The sequence below is a fragment of the Hemiscyllium ocellatum genome, chromosome 42 (assembly GCF_020745735.1).
Source record: "Hemiscyllium ocellatum isolate sHemOce1 chromosome 42, sHemOce1.pat.X.cur, whole genome shotgun sequence".
Taxonomy (NCBI): domain Eukaryota; kingdom Metazoa; phylum Chordata; class Chondrichthyes; order Orectolobiformes; family Hemiscylliidae; genus Hemiscyllium; species Hemiscyllium ocellatum.
The window spans coordinates 28,591,735-28,614,490 of NC_083442.1; the positions used below are offsets into that span (position 1 = coordinate 28,591,735).

At 39.1% G+C, this 22,756-nt stretch overlaps 1 protein-coding gene across 2 annotated transcripts in view; it reads left to right on the top strand.

Moving 5' to 3' along the window:
* Positions 1-18,077, top strand: part of csk (C-terminal Src kinase) — a 140,313-nt gene extending 122,236 nt beyond the window's left edge. For both annotated transcript variants that reach the window (XM_060853724.1, XM_060853723.1), the window contains exons 8-14: positions 632-697; positions 3,124-3,223; positions 4,606-4,696; positions 7,028-7,101; positions 7,966-8,161; positions 9,251-9,337; positions 17,297-18,077. In XM_060853724.1, the coding sequence (XP_060709707.1) occupies positions 632-697; positions 3,124-3,223; positions 4,606-4,696; positions 7,028-7,101; positions 7,966-8,161; positions 9,251-9,337; positions 17,297-17,479 (797 nt within the window). In that variant the 3' untranslated portion in view covers positions 17,480-18,077. The remainder of the gene's footprint in view (positions 1-631; positions 698-3,123; positions 3,224-4,605; positions 4,697-7,027; positions 7,102-7,965; positions 8,162-9,250; positions 9,338-17,296) is intronic.
* Positions 18,078-22,756: the final 4,679 nt, after the last annotated feature.

A 22,756-nucleotide genomic window follows, 5' to 3' on the forward strand; every position in this document is an offset into this window, starting at 1 on the left:
ATGAGGAAGAACACCACTTCGACTGGGATAACACATCCGTTTTAGGACAAGCCAGACAAAGACATGCGCGAGAATTCCTAGAAGCATGGCATTTCAATCTATCAACAAACACATAGTTAGACCCCTCCACCATTCCCTGAGAAAAGGAACAGGAAGTGTTACTTCACCACAGGAAAAACATCACCAATGGAAATGACATCACCAACCCAAAGAAACCTAAACATATAAATAGAAAGCAGGAATTCTCAGCATTGCTTTGCCTGAGGTCCACTGAAGATGTCACCTCGTAGGGTAATGAAACGTCTGGAAATGAACCTTGCAGCTCAGTAAGCAAACCTCCATCTAAAATCTCAATCTGAACTACAAATCATCTTCTCAAAACTCGCTAAGTATGAATCATGTCCCTTTATTTAGGCTGATGGTAGCATCCTGTGTATAGACACTTTGAATGGCCTGTTCTGCTGCATGTGCATAGTGGCAATATTATATTTGGTTCAGTCATTTCATTATTAAAATTATTCACTGTCTTCAAAAATCTTAAGTATATTAAAAGCCTTCAAAAGCTGAACTTTCATCAGTAGCCGGCTACCCGTTGCTTTTGGCAATTTCTTATTGTGTTTGTTTTTTTTAGGTGGATGGGCACTAAGCATGAGGGAGCTCAAATTGTTACAAACAATAGGCAAAGGAGAATTCGGAGGCAAGTGGCAACTTAATGTGTTTGGGTTTGGGGGCTGACTTGACATTACTATGCATGGGATTCAGCTGTTTCCTATGTTTGTACATTTGTTCTGTTAGTAACTACTGTTTTGTACTTGAGAGAATTTGCTTTGATTTTGAAATATTAATTGTAGATTCATTAAGCATATGTATTTTGCCATTTTGTTGAGGGTGATCAGATGGAAATTGCCCTCAGTTTTTAAACATTATCAATATGACAAACATTTGATATATCTACCCAGCAAATACAGCATTTGTGATGCATGACTTTGGGGCTTCCATTAAAGTTGTGTGATATGAAGAGTTTGCAATGTCTGCCCATCGAGGTCCTGCAGTTAGCAATGAGTTTGGTGCTTGAGGGATGAATATCAGGCTGAATATCAGAAGAAATCCTCTGCCACTACAGTCATGCAATTGTTTGCAGCTATTCTGAGAAGGTGGATAAGCTCTCACTCCTGCCCAAAAGGCACTGAAGTATCAGCCTTGACTGTGATCAATTCCTGGGAGTAGCATTTGAACGTATAACTGGCTGATATTGTATCCGTTGCTCCCAGTGTGGTCTCTATATTGGGGAGACTGGACGCCTCCTAGCAGAATGCTTTCGGGAACATCTCTGAGACGCCTGCACCAATCAACCACATCGCCCTGTGGCCAACGTTTCAACTCCCCCTCCCACTCTGCCGAGAGCCTCCTTCGCCACCGCTCCCTCACCATCTGACGCCTGGAGGAAGAACGCCTCATCTTCCACCTCGGAACACTTCAACCCCAAGGCATCAATGCGGACTTCAACAGTTTCCTCATTTCCCCTTCCCCCACCTCACCCCAGTTCCAAACTTCCAGCTCAGCACTGTCCCCATGACTTGTCCTACCTGCCTATCTTCTTTTCTGCCTATACACTCCACCCTCCTCTGTGACCTATCACCTTCATCCCACTCCCATCCACCCATTTGTACTCTTTGCTAACTTTCCCCACCCTCCTCCCTGACTATCACCTTCATCCCCTCCCCCACTCATCTATTGTACTCTATGCTACTTTCTCCCCACCCCACCCTCCTCTCACTGATCTCTCCACCCTTCAGGCACTCTGCTTGTATTCCTGATGAAGGGCTTTTGCCCGAAACATCGATTTTACTGCTCCTCGGGTGCTGCCTGAACTGCTGTGCTTTTCCAGCACCACTAATCCAGAATCTAGTTTCCAGCATCTGCAGTCATTTTTTTACCTGATTCAGAGGCACGCTGATGCTACTATAGGTGACAGCTCTTGGGTCATCTAGATTGGGTTCAGGTTAAAAATCACAACACCAGGTTATAGTCCAACAGGTTATTTGGAAGTATTAGCTTTAAGAGCACTGTTCTTTCATCAAGTAACTCGTGGGGCAGGATCATAAGACACAGACTTTATTGTAAAAGATCACAATGTCATGCAATTAAAATGATATTTTGAATAAACTTAGATTGTTGTTAAGTCTTTCATCTTATAGAATGGGTTGCAGGTTTCGGTTCATTAACATGTAAATCCCAGAACTACTTTTAAGTCACATTGTCGAGATAACTTAAGGTTTTATTTTTTAAAAATTACATTTCAACTTAGACAATTTTTTAAAGGTGTGAGGTTAGAGTCTGTCTGTATTTCAATCTTGAGTCAGACTGATTCTGTTTCCAAAGTAAACATTTATAAAATGTTATGTGGATTGACTGCATATAAGTTGTGTGCTTTTTGAACAAAAATAGAATGTATCTGCAAATGTAAATTCACCTCACTACAACCCGTTCTAAAATATGAAAGACTTAACTGCAATCTAAGTTTGTTCAATATATCGTTTTAATTGAATGTCACTGTGATCTTTTGCTATAAATTCTGTGTCTTATGATCCTGCCCCACTAGTTACCTGATGAAGGAGCAGTGCTCTGGAAGCAAGTGCTTCCAGATATACCTGTTGGACTATAACCTGGTGCTGTGAGATTTTTAACTTCGTCCATCCCAGCCCAACACTGGCACCTCCCCATCATAGATTGGAATCAGCATTTCCTCAAAAGAAGCAATGGCAACACGAAAAAATATTTTCATTTCAATTCCTGCATATGATCTGGATAATGCTACCTCAACGTAGTGGAGGTAATGTTACTTGAAGCTTTGATAGGGGAATTGGATCATTATCTGAAAGGGCACAATGTGCAGGGCCATTCTTTATCTCAGGGGAGTGCCATTTGGTGAATTTCTTCAGAGGATCAGCACAGATATGCAAGACCATTCTGCCTTGTTTTCTTGTGACTGTCTTGCCTTATTATGAGTCTTGATTACTTAACTGTGGTTTCTGGTTCAAAAATTAAACTCTATTTTGCATGTCCAAGATTTTGGTGTGTGTGATGCACCTCTTTTGACTCAACTGTTTATTTACCTCCTAGATGTAATGTTGGGTGAATATAGAGGCAACAAAGTAGCAGTCAAGTGCATCAAACATGATGCAACTGCCCAAGCATTCATTGCAGAAGCCTCTGTAATGACGTAAGTTCTACATTTAACTCTCTAATCTCTTGTATTTCAAAATAAAACAGATTTTTGAAATGGTGATTCTTAGTGTCAAACATTTGAAATGAAAGCCGTATTGATTTATTGAGTCGTAGGGATGTACAGCATTGAAACAGACCCTTCAGTCCAACCTGTCCATGCCGACCAACCCAATCTAGTCCCACCTGCCAGCACCCGGTCCATATCCCTCCAAACCCTTCCTATTCATATACCCATCCAAATGCCTCTTAAATGTTGCAATTGTACCAGCTTTCACCACATCCTCTGGCAGCTCATTCCATACCTGTACCACCCTCTGCATGAAAAAGTTGCCCCTTAGGTCTCTTTTATATCTTTCCCCCCTCACCCTAAACCTATGCCCTCTAGTTCTGGACTTCCCAACCCCAGGGAAAAGACTTTGTCTATTTATCCTATCTGTGCCCCTCATAATTTTGTAAACCTCTATAAGGTCACCCCTCAGCCTCCGACGCTCCAGGGAAAACAGTCCCAGCCTGTTCAGCCTCTCCCTGTAGCTCAGCTCCTCCAACCCTGGCATTTCTTTTTGAAAAATACAGATTTTGATCTGAGTTCTGAACCATTGTGGCAAAATTAAATTCTTCAGGTGCCTGCTGCCTTTTATTCCATAGCCCCTCTCACTGTATCCCTGCCAGTTCACTTTGTGCACTTGGATCAACATTTATCAATTATTCTGTCATGTTTACTTCCATGAAATTTCATGGATGAATCTCTCCAATTTAAGTGTATTGCTCAAATGGCAAAATTGAAGGAACCAAATCTTGTTATTTTGTATCGTGTGGAAGACCTTTAACTATGGATTGACCAAATTGTTTACTTTGTGCTTTGTCACAAGTGTAAATCAGCTTTTATTTTTATATTGGAATCTTGATTTCCTTTGCATGGTAGTGAGAGTTAAGGAACTGGATGAGCAAATCCAAGGTTATGTTCTGAAAGTAAATTCCAACAAACTGACAACTGTGGGCTGACACCATGGGGGGAGAAAAAGCAGCAAGGTTAGATATTTAAAGGTTCATTAATGGCCTGCAGGGAAGAGAGTTTGCTGTCTGGTAATTGTCAGTTCTACACAAGAAAATTGACTTGGTTCCCTTTGATGTCTTGGGTCGTGTCAATCAGTTTCCATGACAATTATTGTGAAATCCCACTCAGCATCAAATCTCAGTAGTTTGAGTGGTCATTAAATAAAATGTGCTCAGTGTTACTGACTTAGAATCAAGCTGAAATGCTAACATTTTGGTTTTCTGAGGTACTGTAGTGTATTTTTTATTAAAATTGTCTTGACTAGTGCTTTTGTAACTTTTTAAAAAGTGTTAAAAACCCACAACAATTTTCCTTTCTTCCAGGCAACTTCGTCACAAAAACTTAGTTCAACTTTTGGGTGTCATTGTCGAAGAAGGCGGGTCATTATACATTGTAACAGAATACATGGCGAAAGTAAGTGTGTGGTTGCAATACATATGGAGAGTGAAGGACTTAAACTGACATGTTCTTATTTATTTATTTTTAATCTGAGAATTCTGCATATGTGACACTTCATGAAGTCCAAGGCTTTCAGTGTGGATCTCTACAGCATCAACTTGTTTCCCTTTTAACGAACCATTTATAGGAATGTGGAATTCACTTCCAGGGTTATTGTCTGCCAAAGGAACTATATCAACATTTGAAGTTAGATTTGCAGATGGATGAAATGGGCTTGAAAGGCTGTGGAAACTAGTTGTGTGGAAGTGATTTCGAACTGTTCTGTTTTGTCGAGGGCAGATATCAGCACAGACATTTGGGTAAAAATTCTTACTTCGTTTCAGTTCTTTTACCCAACAACTGTGTATTTGATGCAAGTTTTGATTAATTTCTCAGGGCAAATTTACAATTTAAAATTTTCTTTTGATTGTATTCCTGAACAAAATTGTCAAGAAAGTTTCAGCAGTCGTAAGCAGGACATATATTTATCGAAGTTCTGCATTTTGAATGGTACAGAAATATCTTATAATGCAAGGTCTGTCTTGTTTTGAGAATACCATTTTTTACTGAGTAACTTTTTGAATTTATTGTAGTTTATGCAGCTGCTTGGTAATGTGATTTGTACTTCAAATTAACTGCACTCCTTAATGCTCGATCACTTAAGTAGATCTGCCAATTTTAAAATTCGGATCAAGTACACTAAATCAATATTGCTTTTAATTCACTTTTGTGAACTAGAAAAAGCACTTAGATTTAATCTTTTTAAGCTTGTTTTTCTGCTTTTTTGGGGTTTTACTATTGACCCCAATTTTGTCGTTGATGTCTAAATGACCAAGCTTGCTGTGAAGTTAGAGTTGCTCCCAAAGATCTCACCATGTCTGTAGCGTGGATTTTCCCTTTTCCACCTTTGGTTTACATCAGGCACCGAATCGGAGATTTCCAAGTTTGCAGAAAGTGATCTATTAAGCAGGATAAAGGACCAACCACATTGAAGCACTTGCAGCCTGCAAGCCAGGAAAATGCAATAAATAATCTTCACGTAGAAGTATATAATTAGTGCATATACATAGGATGTAGAAACTGAGATATAATTTTAAAAATAGATTTTTCCTCAATGTTTAGTCAGTTGGAGAATTTGAAATTTAATATTAGGTTTTCAGGACCAGGAAGTTTTAAAATCTAATTATTAACCCAGTCTGCCATCAAAAAACCTAGTTGCATCTTGTTCAAAAATGGAAACTTCTAACAGCAATCTTTACTACAAGACTAATATTGTGAAAGGGAAAATTCTTGACAATTTAGTGATTTTTTTGTTTGCAGACTTGAGCTACTTCAGCAAAGCACCCAGTGGAGAAACATTGGATTATTTACAGCATCCTCTGGATTTTTGTATTTATCTGTTTGTACAGACTTGAAAATTGTTATGAATTTCAAAGGAGATGGTGTACACTGACAGTTTTTCTACCGTTAGTAATAGAAAGATTTTGTCTTGGGCCAATGCACACAGTTAACTACTTGTAGGTGGAAGTTATGTCATAAAGAAATAGAAAACCCTTGAAAGGGGGTGAATTTGAAGAGAAGAAAGACACACTAATTCTGTGGGTGTAGACCACTGAAGTTTTTTCAAGTTGTGATTTTTTTTTAAATGTTGGGTTGCAATGTTAAACATATAAATGCTTGCTGATACTAACACTGAAAAAAATCAAGTTGTTTGCCTGCTCTTTTTTAAAACAAATTAACTGGTCTCTAGTCAGTTCATTTGATGTTTGGCGTGTCACCCTTTTTTGCTGTAGTCAGATTTTGTCTGTGAGAAATTTGTCCTGCTTCAAACAGCTGGCTTTGAAAAACTTTGAAATGTCTTGGAGCAGTTTTCTTTCAATCATGTGCCTTTTGCCTGAAGGCAAGCCCATGGCTCATTGTGTATTGATGCCTCACCTGGAGCCATTTGTTAACCTGCTGTGTTTTGCCACAGCCTTCCACTATTGGCCAGCACTAAACACTTTGCAAGTCTTCCTGGGCCAGAATGGAAATCAACCCACCCTATTACATTATTCTCAACCTTGCATTAACCATCCAGCTAACTGGACATAATGTATTCTTCAGTTTGTTTCACCAGCTTCACATACAAATTGATCAACTCATTTTGTGGGACATTGCTGGTACAGAATTTGACCCCCATAAATCTTCACTTCTCCCCAAAACTCATCACATATGAAATGTTTAGGAATGTTGTGAATACAGGGTGCTTGGATCAATACAGATGTTTCAAACGACAGTGATGAGAATTAAATTTCTGTTCACTACCAGGGCAGTTTGGTGGATTACCTGAGGTCAAGAGGAAGGTCTGTCCTTGGTGGAGACTGTTTACTTAAGTTTTCCATGTGAGTATTATAATCATGTGATCATGATCTGTATGCAATTTTCGGAATTGAAGAAAAGGGTACACCTGAAATGAACAAATTGATGGAGACTTTACACCACTGCTCCTGGGAGTAGTAACCGATTATAGTTTTCCGTCTCTTCTATTTGATTGCCAGTGCTTGCAAGTTTTTGTTAAATGCGTCTTACTTTCTGTGTGACCACTGTATATGTCAATGTCCAATGTACATACCTTTTTTTCAGATTGTTGCGTCTGTCATTAATGTTGTTTCCTTATGGTCCCCTCTTACTGTTCTTTTGACTAGTTCTGGGGTCAAGCTCGTTTATGTTTTCAGTCAATGTCTGTCAGTGTCATTATGTCATTACTTAAGGTAGTTATTTAGCCAATTATTGGACCTAAGTCATACCTGTTCACTTGCCCTTGATTTGGTCCTTTTGTCTTGTTAATTAAATAATTAGCAGCTGGAAATGCAGAAGTGTGGTTAGCATTTATAAATTATTTGACAATGGTTTTCTCATTTCTGCATTTTTCTCTTATAAACATTACTGACCCAAAATGACCCAAAGAAAACTAATGTCATTATAGAAATATTTGTTTAGATATGGCAATAAGTTTAGAATTTCTTTTGAAAGCATCAGGAGTTTCCTCATTCATCTTAAGAGATTGCCAAGCCCAAGTTTGAAAACATGCTGAAATAAGATAAATTTCCTCATTAGAGGAATGAAAGATATTAATATAGAATTAGCAACTGTTTGGTTTCCACCACAGTGAATTCATGTCTTGAGCATAAGTGATGCAGTATTGTATACTTTATTCAAAATAATTCTGCCTGTATCTGTGTTAAATATTTTGATTTCTTTTTCAGTGATGTCTGTGAAGCAATGGAATACTTGGAAGCAAATAATTTTGTACATAGAGATTTAGCTGCTCGTAATGTCCTGGTCTCTGAGGATAATATAGCTAAAGTTAGTGATTTTGGTCTGACAAAAGAAGCTTCTTCAATGCAAGACACTGGGAAGCTCCCTGTAAAATGGACTGCACCCGAGGCTCTTAAAGAAAAGGTAGCTATAATGGCTGGTTAATAGGTATAACAAGACATTTGAAGTACTTTTTTGACTTGTATCCTGCTGAGACATGTGGCTGATTTATGGAAGATATAATATTCTCCTCAAAAATATCTTGAGATGTTGCAAAAAGGTGAGTTGCAGCAAGGCCTGACAGCTACACTTCAACTGCTATGCTATTTTGGGTGTTTATACAGATAATCTGTCGTCTTCTAAGAAATGCATGGTTGTTCAGCAATGCAATGTTCTGTGTACTATGGGGTAACTACTTCAGTTTTCTCCATTGTTCTTCTCTATTTTCCTCATCACATCAAATAGACAAGCTGTCACAAGTATGCAACAGACATACATGAGTCAAACTGAAATTGCTAATTGCAACATGACATGGTAAGATAGCCTTATGCACTGTAATCTTAGAAAATGAAGTATAGCTATTCAGTAACATCTTTCCAGGTGGTATAGACCTTTGGTGATAGGCTGAATTAAGAGATCCATCATTTACTTTGGTTCAGTCTGAAGCCTGAACTCAAATGTTTGCCTACTTTTTTCTTGATGTGATATTTGGCACTCATCCTTGAAATGTTGTGGGCTGTTTCTACTTCCTTGACAAAATATACTTTATCTTTTATTTCTGCCGGGATTTGCATGAGTGCAGCTGTGACTTAAACCATTCTATCCATTCGAGATAACCAAATAAAATGCCAGAGATAAAAATATTTCTGACTGTGGGGAACCACTTCCTAGACCAAGTTTGCCTGAAACTCAGCCCCAATGCAGGTATTCGTAAATTTGACTGACATTATTTCAGTGACATTGTTAGAACAGTAGGCCATGGAATGTAGCACTCCCACCGTCCACACCAGTCTAATAAAATAATGCATCTTGACTTCCTGGTCCTGTTATTCCAAACCCCCTAGGAAGAACCAGGTTTGGATTAAAGAAAATACATGTCTTCTATTGTAATTGTCTATCTGTAATTCTTTGGACATTATCTGCTAACTTGACACACAAGTTCATGCAATGGATACAAACAGTAATTATGAACTAGATTAGAAGAATAATATGTCATTCTTGACTTTATTGCAGAATTTTTCTACAAAGTCAGACGTATGGAGCTTTGGAATTCTTCTATGGGAAATTTACTCTTTTGGGCGAGTGCCTTATCCCAGAATGGTAGGTGAAAGTATGCACTTCATTACAACTAAGGCCATACATATGGAGTATATGATGTACTGTTGTTATATCTCATTTTGAGTCTTAAGAGTCATTGAACCATCCAGCAAGGAAACAGACCCTTCAGTCCAACAATCCACGCTGAACATAATCCCTAACTAACCAAGTCCCACCTGCCTGTTCCTGGCCCATTTCCCTCTGAACCTTTCCTAACCATGCACTTATCCAAATGTCTTCTAAACATTGTAATTGTATCAACATCCACCACTTCTTCAGGAAGTTCATTCCATTCGCGAATCACCCTCTGTAAAAAAAAAATTGTCCATCATGTCTTTTTTCAATCTCTCTCATCTCACTTTTATAAACATGTCCCCTAGTCTTAAAATCCCCCAACATATGCAAAAGACTACATTAACCCTATCTATATCGGTCCTGCTTTTATAAACTTCTGTGAGGTCATCTCAGCCTCCTATGCTTTGGTGATAGAAGTCTCAGCCTGTCCAGTCTGTCTTCATAACTCTCATCTTCCATACCCAGCAACATCCTGGTAAAGCTGTTCTGAGCCTACTTCAGCTTAATAATTTCCTTCCTATAACTGGTATCAAAAGAGAAAAGTTGGACACATTTATAGTCCTAAGGGGCAGCTTTTTTTGCACAGACGGTGGTGCAAGTATAGAATGAGCTGCCAGAGGAAGTGATGGGGCCTGGTACAATTACAGCATTTAAAAGGTGTGGGTATATGAATAGGAACAGTTTAGTAGGATTCGGGCCAGGTGTTGGCAAGTCAGACTAGATTAGGTTGGGATATCTGGTCAGCATGGACGACTTCGACCGAACAGATGTTTCTGTGCTGTACATCTCTATGACTTTATGATTAAACTACAAGCACAACAGATAACGGAAAAACATAGAGTAAAAGGATAAGGGATAGATCCTTTTCTTCTTTGAACCTGGTCCACCATTCGATATGATCATGATGGATGATCTAACTCCACATTCTTGTTCCTGCTTTCTCTGCAAACCCTTTAGCCCCGAGGACTATATTTAACTCCTTGAGAAATTCAATGTTAAGCCTCAACCGCATTCTATAGTAGAGAATTCCGTTGGCTCACCAGTCTGTGGTCCCCAGTATATCTGGGGACTTTTAGAAGACTTTTGATAGCCCACATAAAGTTCAAGTGCACGGGATTGGGGTTAATGCACTGACTTGGATAGTGAACTGATCGGCAGAGAGTAAACAAAGGTTGGAATAAATGGGTCATTTTCTGAATGGCAGGCAGTAAGTTGTGAAGTACCACATGGGTCAGTGCTTGGAACCCAGCTATTCACAATATTAAATGAAGGAACTAAATGTATCTCTTAAGTTTGCACATGAGACAAAGCAGGGTGAATTGTGAGGAGGAATTTGTACAAATTGAGGATAAATGCATGGCAGATAAATGCATGAAGTATAATGTGGATGAATGTGAGGTTATCCACTTTGGCAGCAAAAACAGATAAGTCATATCTGTTGTCTCCTCTTTATCAATTCTTCTAGTCACATCCTCGCAATGTTCCAGTAGATTTGTCAAGAATGATTTCCCTTTTGTAAATCCATACTAACTCTGTCCAATCCTGGCACTGCTTTTCAAGTACCCTGCTGTTAAATCTTTTGTAAAAGACATTTGCATTTTCCTACTGCCCTTGTTAGGCTAGCTCTATTTTGTCTCCACATGATATTTGTGCATCAAATTAGTAAGTACCTTCGCTTATTTGAAATTCAGTGGCTTTACTATTTTTCCTAACTTTACAAGGATGTTGCCAGGGTTGGAGGATCTGAGCTTCAGGGAGAGGCTGAACAGGCTGGGGCTGTTTTCCCTGGAGCGTCGGAGGCTGAGGGGTGACCTTATAGAGGTTTACAAAATTATGAGGGGCATGGATAGGATAAATAGGCAAAGTCTTTTCCCTGGGGTTGGGGAGTCCAGAACTAGAGGACATAGATTTAAGGTGAGAGGGGAAAGATATAAAAGAGACCTTAGGGGCATCTTTTTCACGCAGAGGGTGGTACGTGTATGGAATGATCTGCTATAGGATGTGGTGGAGGCTGGTACAATTGCAACATTTAAGAGGAACTTGGATGGGAATATGAATAGGAAGGGTTTGGAGGGATATGGGCCGGGTGCTGGCAGGTGGGATTAGATTGGTTTGGGATATCTGGGTTGGCATGGACGGGTTGGACCGAAAGGTCTGTTTCCATGCTGTACATCTCTATGACTCTAAGTAAATAACAAGAGAAAGAAAACAAAATATTAATTTGTTTGAAACATTGGTTTACATTGGGTCCAGAAATCCTGCTGAAAAACGTCAATACACTTTTTCTTGAGTCTGTTGAGGCAATAAAGCATTTAGTCTGGCTCTGTTCAAAGATTGTGTCTATTTGATCCGATCCTATTCTACAGAAGCCTCCAGCCTGTTGCAATAACAAAACAACAGCTGAAATATGTGTTCAGATTTGGGCTCATTTACTTGATCTCTGATATGTGCTGTCTTAATGTAATTTGAGCCAGTTCATTCAGACCAGCAATTTGTTTTAATTATCGTTTCACAGTGCTGCGAGTCTTATTCATGGAGCTGTAATAACTATTCTGTTTGATCTAGACTTCTATTTTTCTTTTGTTCATGTAACACTACACTATTTGTGTTTGTTAAAAACCAGTGACAGGGTGATTATGCCCAAAAGGCGCACTGGATCTTAGTTGTCAGATTTTAAAGCCAACATTTATTAAAACACTTAGTTGCATTTACATTACATTTCCCATGACTCATTAATTCCATTTTCTTTTGAGAAAGAAAACTTATCAGTGATTGTTTGTCAAATATTCCTATCTCAGTGGAGAGTGAACTGTTTCTGAATTTTTAACCCAACAAGACTGAGTAGAGGGAATGATCTCCAGCATCTGCCGTACTTACTTTTGCCGAGAGAGAATGGATTGTTTACTAACTTGTGAAAAATGCATTTGAATATAGAAACAGTTTTTCAAGCCATATGTTTGCAACTATTTTTTCATTCAAGCAGCAGAACATATACTTCCTGATAATTGTTCGATTGTCCACTGTTAACTTTTGCGTCTCTACTTTTGCACTGAATCTATGCTGAAACTTAATGTGGAAAGCCTGCTTCATGTAGAGTAGCTTCTAAAGTAAAATATTTGTTATGGTGCAGTCAGCCTGTCTTTTCAGGCTGAGACATATTCTTGGGAAGTGTGTCAGAAGAATTTTTAATTTATTTATCAATACAAGGTGACATCTGGGTGTGCTTTTAATTCCAAACACACCCTGATAATGTTAATTCTCATTGCTTAATTTAAATTGCTGAAGGTCTGGTCAAATCTGTTCCACAACTTTGAAATAAGAAATGGAAATCTACTGATTGCAAACCACCTCACCATCTGAAAGTTTCATTTTCCTCTAACATTGAGAGCCTTTCCTCTCCCACCTCATAAATTCAATTCTAAGTAATATTGAGACTTAGTTCAGAATAAGTTAAATTTCTACTTCTGTAGAACTATCACCTCTCTCAGTGCATTTAAATTCAAACTATCAAACAGGAAAACAAACACTTAGAAGTTTCTTTACCCCCTCAGTGAAATGAGAATGTTCACTGCATTTTGGCTGCTTTTTATCCCTCTTTGCTTGTGTAGGCAGATGTATAATTACAAGCTTGTGCTTCTGGCTGGTGCTGTACTCTTAGACATAGAAACATAGAACACAGGAATAGGAGTAGGCCATGCAGCCACTTGAGCCTGCTCCACCATTTGACACAATCATTTGTTGTTCCCTGTTCCTACCTTCTCCCCAAATCCTTTGATACCTTTAGCCCTAAGAAGTGTATACATATCTCCTTCTTGAAAATGTTCAATGTTTTGGCCTCAACTGCTTTCTGGTGCAGAGATGTCCATAGGCTCACCACTGTGCACGTTCAGCATCAGCTCTGCACATGCATAAGCTGCCATAGCTTGCTTTATACTGTTCTTTATACTGTTCTTCATAAAATGTTTTCTCTGGTATGTATATGTGAACAGGTATCCTGATTACTTAAGGTGATTTACATTTTTGTCAAATCAGTTATACATTGACTAGGCAGAAATTAAGTCCATGGTGAATATGCTTTCTCTTCAGTACTGGAAAGTATTTCACAGATTGAAATCTAACTTCATGTTTTAAGAGTTAACTTCCTTGTGAGCAGTGCTCATTTAACTTTGTTTTCTTCCTTGGACACAAGCTAATTATAATTTCTCTATGCTTATTGGACTACTTTCTGTCAATAGTGAGGAAAGTTATTTGATTGCACGAGAAATAATGGCAAAAGGTTCACTCAAAATTATAGCAGTAAGAGCGAATGAACTTGGACTTGTACATTATCTTATTGTTACCAATTAGCCTTCAAACCTACAAATGTACAGGAAGAGATTCTGTATCTCAAGGTTATCTGTTAGTGCCATTTCACTCTGCCTTGTTAAAATTGTGCAAATTTATTCTGGGATATTTTCTTATTGTCCTCAACTCCATGCATTTTGTGTAATTATTTGGCATTTCTCCTGAAGCATGTACAAGTCTGGGTGACTTCGATGCAGGACACTTGTAGTATTCATGCCTGGCATCTCTTAAAATTGCTGCAGAAACTTATGAATCATGTGTATTCATATGCTGTGTGATTAAGTACAATAGTACCCTCTGTAGGAGGAAAAATGAGCTGCATGCTTTGCATGTTTGTGGTGTTGATGGTTTAATTATAGGGCAGTAAAAAAAAACGTTAAAAATGGTTATTTTGCAGATTAAAGGTGGATATTCTACTTATGGTCAATATTCTCTTCACTTGCTGACACAATAATTATAGAATACATGGTAAAATATTTGAATACTTTTTATAAGAGGTAGGGATGTGAGAAAGCCCTGTGAAAGGGGATGGATGGATATGCACTTTGTTCATCGGATCATTTTGATTACTTAATTTACTTGGACTGGAAATAGCTCACTCATTTGCATCTCCTGAAGTTAATTGTGTTTTCCGCATTCCTCCTCTTTCTTTCTTATGCCCCGGTGATTTATTTCAAAAGTAAATTAGCATGATCTTTAGTGCTGTATACTTCCCACTCAGATATCTATTTATGCAGTTCCATATCAATAACTTGCATGAGACCTACAACATTTTGCAGATGTGTTGCAGATTTGCTGCCTTTTGTTTTTCCTTGGCATGCTTCTTGGCAACATTTCAGAATATAATTTCTCATACAAAGCTGTTCTTGGTATTTTTTTAAGGCAGAGAGATTCTTGTTAAGCAAGGGGATGAAAGATTACTGGGGTCGGTAGGAATGCAGATTTGAGATTATAATCAAGTCAGCCAACTTGCTGAATGGCAGGGTAGGCTTGAAGAGCTGAATAGTCTACTAATTTGTACACAACTTCAAATGCCCTTACTAATCTACCACGTTGCAATGGCACCTGCTCAGAGTTCCTGCTGCCTAACAGTTAAAGGTTTATTTACAGCATGGTATGTTCATATAGGAAGCTTATATTTTTGAACTATTGACATGAATTTGTCAGCAAATATGACTGCAGACAAGTGTTGATTCATTTGGGGAAGTTAATAAAAAGGAAAGTGTCAAATTGCCCCCATTTTGTAATCTGCGTATTGGGAGCTGGAGTCCAACCCCTTGAGCTTCCTCCACCTTTCAATAAGGTAGTGGCTGAGTTGATAACTATGCATTTGCCCTTACCATCAATAACGTTTCACTCCCTTGCTTGTCAAGACTGTCTTAAAAATATTCACAGGCTATGCTTCTATGACCTCTTGAGGAAGAGTATTCCAAAGACACTTGACCCTCCGAATAAAAATTTGCCATAACCTCAATTATATTGGTGAGCCCTTTTTTAAACGATACTGCTAATTCTAGATTTCCCTCCAGTGGGACCTTGCTTTCTGTATGCAATCTTTCAAGAAACCTCAAGATCTGTATATGCTTCAGTCAAGTCACCGGTTATTCTTGTAACTACAGTGGATACAAGGCTAGTGCGTCTAATCATTTGTCTCAAGCAACCTGCACACTATTTGGTGCTAGTCTAGTATACCTTGTCTGACCTGCTTTCAACACACTTTCATTCATGTTTAAATAACATTCTCCCCGTGCCTATAGGGTTTCCTCCGGGTGCTGCGGTTTCCTCCCACAGTCCAAAGATGTGAAGGGTCGGTGAATTGGCCGTGCTAAATTGCCCATAGTGTTAGGTGCATTAGTCAGAGGGAAGCTGATCTGGTTGGGTTACTCTTCGGAGGGTCGATGTGGAGTGGTTGGGCCGAAGGGCCTGTTCCCCCACTGTAGGGAATCTAATCTGAACACAACAAATGCTATACACAGTACTCCAAATATGGTCGCACCAATGCAGAACCATCCTGTTTTGTATTTAATGCCCCTTGCAATATGCAATAACATTCTATTGGCATTCCAATTTACTGCTGTACCTGCATACTAATCTTTTGTGCTTTATGCTCTAGGGCACCCAGATCCCTCTGCATCTGAGCTCTGCACTCCGTCCCTTTAGACAGTATGTTTCTCTTTTATTCTTCCTACTAAAATGGACAGTTGTTCACATTTTCCGGAGCTCTGCCTACTCACTTAATCTATCAATATCTCCTTATAGCCTCCTTTATGTCCTCTTCCCAACTTACATTTCCAGCTATCATTGTGTCACCTGTTTTCCTACCTATGTTGAAAAATATTTTCTTCATGATTGTTCATGCAACTTCATCCTACTTTGGAGTGCATTCATGTCTGGTAGAGGTGGATTTTGGATCTTTTTGGGAATCAAGGAATTTGGGAAGCAGGTGGAAAAGTAAAGTTGAGACAGAGTAACCATGATTATACTGAATGGAGGAGCAGGTTCACTTTATATGGTCCCACCTTCCCTGCCTTGTTGCATGAGCCACACAATTGTGCTAGCTTTCAAAGTGGGATTGTGTTACGATCCCAGCTGATGTTATTACTGAACAAGTCAAACTTCACAGTGAAACCCAGTTTTATAAAGCAACCTTCTATTTAAACAAAAGATCCTGAAGGTTGCATTCACAAAACTTTGCCAGTATGCTTTTACAACAGAATAAAAAATTGATTAAGCAAGAAAAACATGAACTAAGTTGCACCAGAAAAAAGGTTAGGGAAGATATTTTAGGCATCAGAAAAAGATTTATTCCAGCAATATCCTTATTACCGACACTGAAACTCCAATGAAAAATCATCACCATCTTGACACCAATGTTACTTGCTGCGGCTGCTACAATTGCAGTCAGTTCCCTTCTGGCAAATTCTGCCCATTCGCTAGATGCTTTTTCCTTCAGCTGGTATCCCTCCCACAGATATCTAAAAAAGTAAAGCTAAATTCATTCTCTGTCTGTTTCACTGGGCCCCTGTTACAAGACAACAATGTGGTTTTCTTCCTTTATTTTTTAAATGCATTAAATCACTTTATTTCAACCTTATTTAGATGCCAGTTTAAAAAAATGCTTGCAGATTATGCAGCATCAAGCTCCTGAGAACACTCAAACTGTCCTCCTTAACTCTCAAATATAAACATAAATTGCCATTAGAAATAATGCATAACTGAGTAAAATATTGCTTTAAAAAGTATTCTTTCTATTAATCAAACTCTATTTAAATATAGCTTTAAACGGTTTTAATATCTTCACCGCCTCCCTCCACCCCAAAAACAAGTTGTCAGAATTGTCTGTTCTGATGAAATATTACAGGACTGAAGCATTAACTGTTTCTCACACCACAGATGTTGTTGGACCTGCTGAGTCATTCCAGCATTTTCTGTTCTTTAATTATAAATGACCTGCCCTTTATTAAGAAACAGCATCAACCAATGGGGCACCTCAACATTGTGATTAAAGAGTGAATTGCTATTTTTCTTTTTGAATTCCCTCAGCCTCTGAAAGACGTGGTTCCTCGTGTTGAGAAAGGGTACAAGATGGATCCGCCTGATGGATGTCCGCCCGCTGTGTACGAGTTAATGAAACGGTGCTGGGAGCTTGACCCTGGTCGTCGACCCACATTCAGGCAGTTGAGGGAGAAGTTACAAGATACCAGAAAAATGGAACAGCACCTGTGACACCAGAATGCCATGGAGCTTCCTTTTTTCTTAAAGACTGCTTGACATTAAACCAAGAGTGCTGAGACTTTTACAAAGCAATCTTCTTAAGAAAAGAAATTGAACTCTGCATATCATGGCCTTGTGTTTCATTTCCCTCTCAGTTATGTGTGCTGCAACACAATATCCCTCTATCCCCATTAAAGAAGCATGCTTGAACACCTTTGTCGAGTCCTTTGGTCCTTGTGGTAATTGTTTTGTGCCAAGTGCCTCCAGCCACAAAGACGGTGCTTACTTTGCAATGTGTTTGTTTCGACCAAAACGAGATTTCACAAAAAGGATTGGTGAAGAGACGGTTTTCTTTAACCAGCATAACACAGTTTTGTGTTTTTTTTTGCTTTCCCATCTAAATTTGCTTAGCCAGGTTTTTTTAATACTTAAATTGTAATTTTTTTATAAAATAAAAAGGGTGTTTTTTTTTAAATGTTCTGTAATGTTCCACAGATTTGACAAACTCATTGCATGTAGTGTGGGAGGCATTCATTTCTGTCAGTGCGTTACATCATTTTAGCTGCCGAGGATGAGATTAAATAAACCATTCCATATGATCAGTTCTAAATGGCTGTTATGTTTTGATTTTACTTTGGCAGAATATATTGGGCTGCTGTCTTTGTCTTCAGCCCTCTGTCATAGCAATGTAGAAAATAGGAAGAGAAGTAGGACAATCAGTCCATCAGGCCCGCTCCACCATTTATTATGATCATGGTCGATCCACTATCTCAATACCATATGTCTGTACTCTCCCCACACCCCTTAACAACTCTGGTCTGTAGAGATCTGTCCATCCTCCTCAAATATATTCAGTATCTTGGCCTCCATAGTCTTCTATGACAGAGAAGGGGCGGAACAGTGGCGCAGTGGTTAGCACTGCTGCCTCAGTGTCCCAGGATCGATTCCAGCCTCAGGCGACTGTCTGTGTGGAGTTTGCGTATCTTCCCCGTGTCTGGGTGTATTTCCTCCCACAGGTCAAAGATGTGCAGGTCAGGTGAATTGGCCACGGTAAATTGCTCAGTGTTAGGTGCATTAGTCAAAGGGAAATGGGTCTGGGAGGGTTACTCTTCGGAGGGTCAGTGTGGACTGATTGGGCCGAAGGGCCTGTTTCCACACTGTATGGAATCTAAATCTAAAACTCCACAGGTTCATGACTCTCCAAGTCAAGAAATGTCGACTCGGTCTGAAATGGTCCGCAGCATAATATTAAACACCTGTCCCCTTGTTTGGGAACACAGACCAGGGGAACCTCGTCCCTTAATCCAGTCTGCACAGCTCTGTTAGAATTTTAAATGAATGAGATTCCCCTCATTCTTTTTAATGGCAGTGAATAAAGGCACAGTCAAACCATCTCTCATCATCTGACAAACCTGTCATCCCAAGAGTCGATCTGATTTTCACTGCAGTCCCTCAATGGCAAGTTATCCTTTTTTTAAGGAGAAAGTGAGGTCTGAATGCTGGAAATAGAGCTGAAAATGTGTTGCTGGAAAAGCGCAGCAGGTCAGGCAGCATCCAAGGAACAGGAAATTCGACGTTTCGGGCATAAGGAATCGACATTTCGATTCCTGAAGAAGGGCTTATGCCCGAAACATCGAATTTCCTGTTCCTTGGATGCTGCCTGACCTGCTGCGCTTATCCTTTCTTTTTAAAGTAAAGGATACTAGAGATGTGCTCTCAACAAGGCCCTGTACAGATGCAGGAAGACTTCATGCCTTTGTACTCAAATCTCCACTCATTGTCACCATGAAGGTCCTACCTTCTCAACCTTGACTGAGGCATGGTGTCCCTTAGGCTGAAACCACCATCGGTTATCTGTCTCATCAGAGGACAGTGCTCTGGGACTGTGATGGCTGTACCTTTTCTTTTATTCTAACCTTTTGCGGTGAAGGTGGCCGTATCACTTGTCTTCCTGATAGTTTGCTGTATCTGTGTACTTTCTTTCAGTTCTATTGTCTCACCGAACTCACCTGAGTGGGGACTGGGTGGCCTTCAGTGGACACCACCAGCCTCAGCAGACAGCTCCGATCAAGAGCTCAAGTACAGCCAGAGGTTGAATTATTAATAAAGTGTTTATACCAACCGTATCAGTCTGTAGATGGTCAAAGTTTGCATAGTTGTGCTCAGAAATGCATTAATCACATCTGTGGCTGAGAATAAGTGGTACTCCTGGCTCTTGTGATAATTTGAAACTTGATGTGCAAAGTTCTGGAAAGATCCCAGGTCTGATGTAATTTGAAATTGTTATTTTTATTTTAAGATGCCCAGTTTTCTATTTAATCATTCGAGGTGTCTTGGCTTAAAGCAAGATGTGGTGTGGTCTCTAAATGCTGTGGACTTGAGATGCTTGTTTCCTTCCTGCCTCGTGAAAAGAGGTTTATAAGTAACTTTTGAGAATACATTCAGAACAATCTTTCAGAGTAGTTTTCTGGCCACATACTAAATTGAAAACAGAACAAAACAAAACCTGAAACAAATGCAGATGCTGGAAATCAGAAATTGCTGGAAAATCTTCGAGTCTGGCAGCATCATCTGTGGAGAGAAGTCAGAATTAACATTTCAGGTCCAGTGACCCTTCAGAAAAGGTGTGAAACGAAAACTACTCAATACTGTCAAATGATTAATGTGATTGGGTTAAGAGGGATTGATTCTTTTAAACCAGAGTTTTTTTCGGCTGGTCTCTGATAAACCTGTGCAGTTTGTCAAAGATGACCTGTTAGACTCTCCCAATTCCCTTTCGCCTGCTGCTGTTTCTTCTCCAGACTTCGTGTGAAGCTTCTATGGAGTTCATGTTGGCAATCAAATGATGTTTGCTTCTAAGAGGGAAAGGAAGAAAAGGACAAAAGAAAAAATGGACTGAATATGATTTTGTTGGAAAATTTACATGTATGCAGTTAGTTGTCTTGGAGCTTTTAAGGATAACATTGAGGTAAATATTGTCGGAAGTCTGAACTTTAAATATTAAAAGTGGTGAAGCAATTGGTTGGGTGGTCTAATGTTTAATGAACCAAAGAGTATATATAAACTCTGCTGTGATGTTTACATTTTTAACCTGTTGAGAGCTTTATTTACTTCAGTGGTTAAAGTTTGCTTTCCATTTTTGAAATGAATTTTACACCTTTTGTTTACATTTACTAATTTTAGTCGTCATATTGGGATATCTCCATTGCAGTCACTGGGCTGGTAATCCAGTGGACTGGACTAATGATCTGGAGACATGAGTTCAAATCTGACACATTTTACATTGAATTATTTTTCAAAAGGCAGCACTTATTGCAACATCACCGCTTGGTAGAGTGTGGCAATCTGAAGTACAAAATGTTGAAAGCGTTGCATCCAACTCGTTTTTAAAAAAAATCAAGTCTATTGCACTGGAGTTCATTCCAGGCAGCAATCTAGGAACCAGACCTGAATAAAATGCAGCAACAGTTATAATCGGTCTGAGATTTCCTTTTGCAAACGGACGCCCCGGATTCAAAAGAAAGCTCGTTAATTGTCTTGACAATGTTGCTGCATCTTTTCCCGGACCAGGAGCAAATAAACCATGGAAAGTATGCATGTTCAGATTGATTCTAGTGACCTTTTTTGCATTGGGAACAGGTATTCTTCACAAAAACCTGGAATAAAAGGCTTGCATCAGTAATGATCATGAAATTAACGGATTGTAACATGAAAAGCTCTTCGTGAAGGAAATCTGCCAACACCTTGTCTGGCCCACATGGCTCCAGAACCTAATAATGTGGTTGACTCTTAACTGCCTCCTCAAGCAACAGAGCAAGCCACTCAGCCCTCTCTATTGAGAGGTGCTCAAGATAACTGAGGGGTGAGTAATAAATGAAATGAATGACAAGGGTCTTTTCCCTAGGGTTGGTGGGTTCAAAACCTGGGAGTATATTTTTAAGATGAGAGGAGAAAGATTTAAAAAAGACATGAGGGGCAACCTTTTTTTTAAACACAGTAGTTCACATTTGGAATTAACGGCCAGAGAAAGTGGTGAATGCAGGTATATTAAAAGGCATTTGGATAAGGTCATGGAATAGGAAAGGTTTGAAGCGATATGTGCCAAGAGCAGGCAGGTGGGACTAGTTTAGTTTGAGAACATGGTTGGCTTGAACTGGTAGGACTGAAGGGTCTGTTTCCGTGCTGAATGATTGAGGGAAGATGTTGTACTGGGACTTAATTATTTTCTTTTTTATATAAGAGAAAGCTTTGGTGTCATCAGTCGCAAACTATCAGGATGTACTAAAGAGTTGACGGCTCTTGGACTTGGACAAGTTAGGTTACTGTCCATCTGATCAGCCATTATCTAGTTGAATAGCATAGCAGGCTAAATGGGCTTCTCCTGATCCTATTGTAACCAGGTTTACAATGTCAGATTTAGAGTTGCAGTCATAATGATAACCTATTCCTCAACAACACCTTAGTTAATTCCTGCACTGTTTGAGACAATGCAGTCAGGTGTATGTACTATAAAAGCCTGTGTTTTTTTTTAAAGATGCTCCTTAAAACCTACCCTATAATCAAACTTTTATTTTGAGCTTGTCAGCTGTCCTAAAGTCTTCCTGGGTGGCTTGGATGTAAAATTACATTGTCTCCTAAAACTCATGTGTTAGGATGTTTTAGACATTATAGGTGTTTTGCAACAATTTTTTTCTTTCATTATATTTTTAGTTCGGTTTTACTTAAAATGAATTCTATTTCTGACAAACACTCGGAGACTCGTAACATAAACAATACATTCCTATATTTCATTGGAGATAGTATTAAACCAATTAAGGCAGGTCATGCCATAAAAAAAACAAGTGAGAAAGTTACGGGTGTTTTGATATTTTTGTCTTGCCCAAAAGTTTTGATTATAGATGATTTATTAAAATGATTTGGAGGTGCCGGTGTTGGACTGGGGTGAGCAAAGTAAAAAATGTCACAATACCAGATTATAGTACAACAGCTGTATTTGGAAGCACTAGCTTGCAGAGCACTGCTCCTTCAGGGCAACCACCTGATGAAGGGGCAGCGCTCCGAAACCTAGTGCTTCCAGATAACCGAGGTGGACTATAACCTGGTGGTGTGTGATTTTAAATTATTTAAAATGACATTACAATCGAGAACACAGTGCTGACAAAAAAGAAACCATTTCACTGTACATTTGTGTGAAAGCAGAGTTGAATTTTATAGTTAAAACACCAAGCAACCCAGTGTAAATTATGCCTCAGAAGGATCACTGGGAATGGTAACTTCTGACCCATTTTC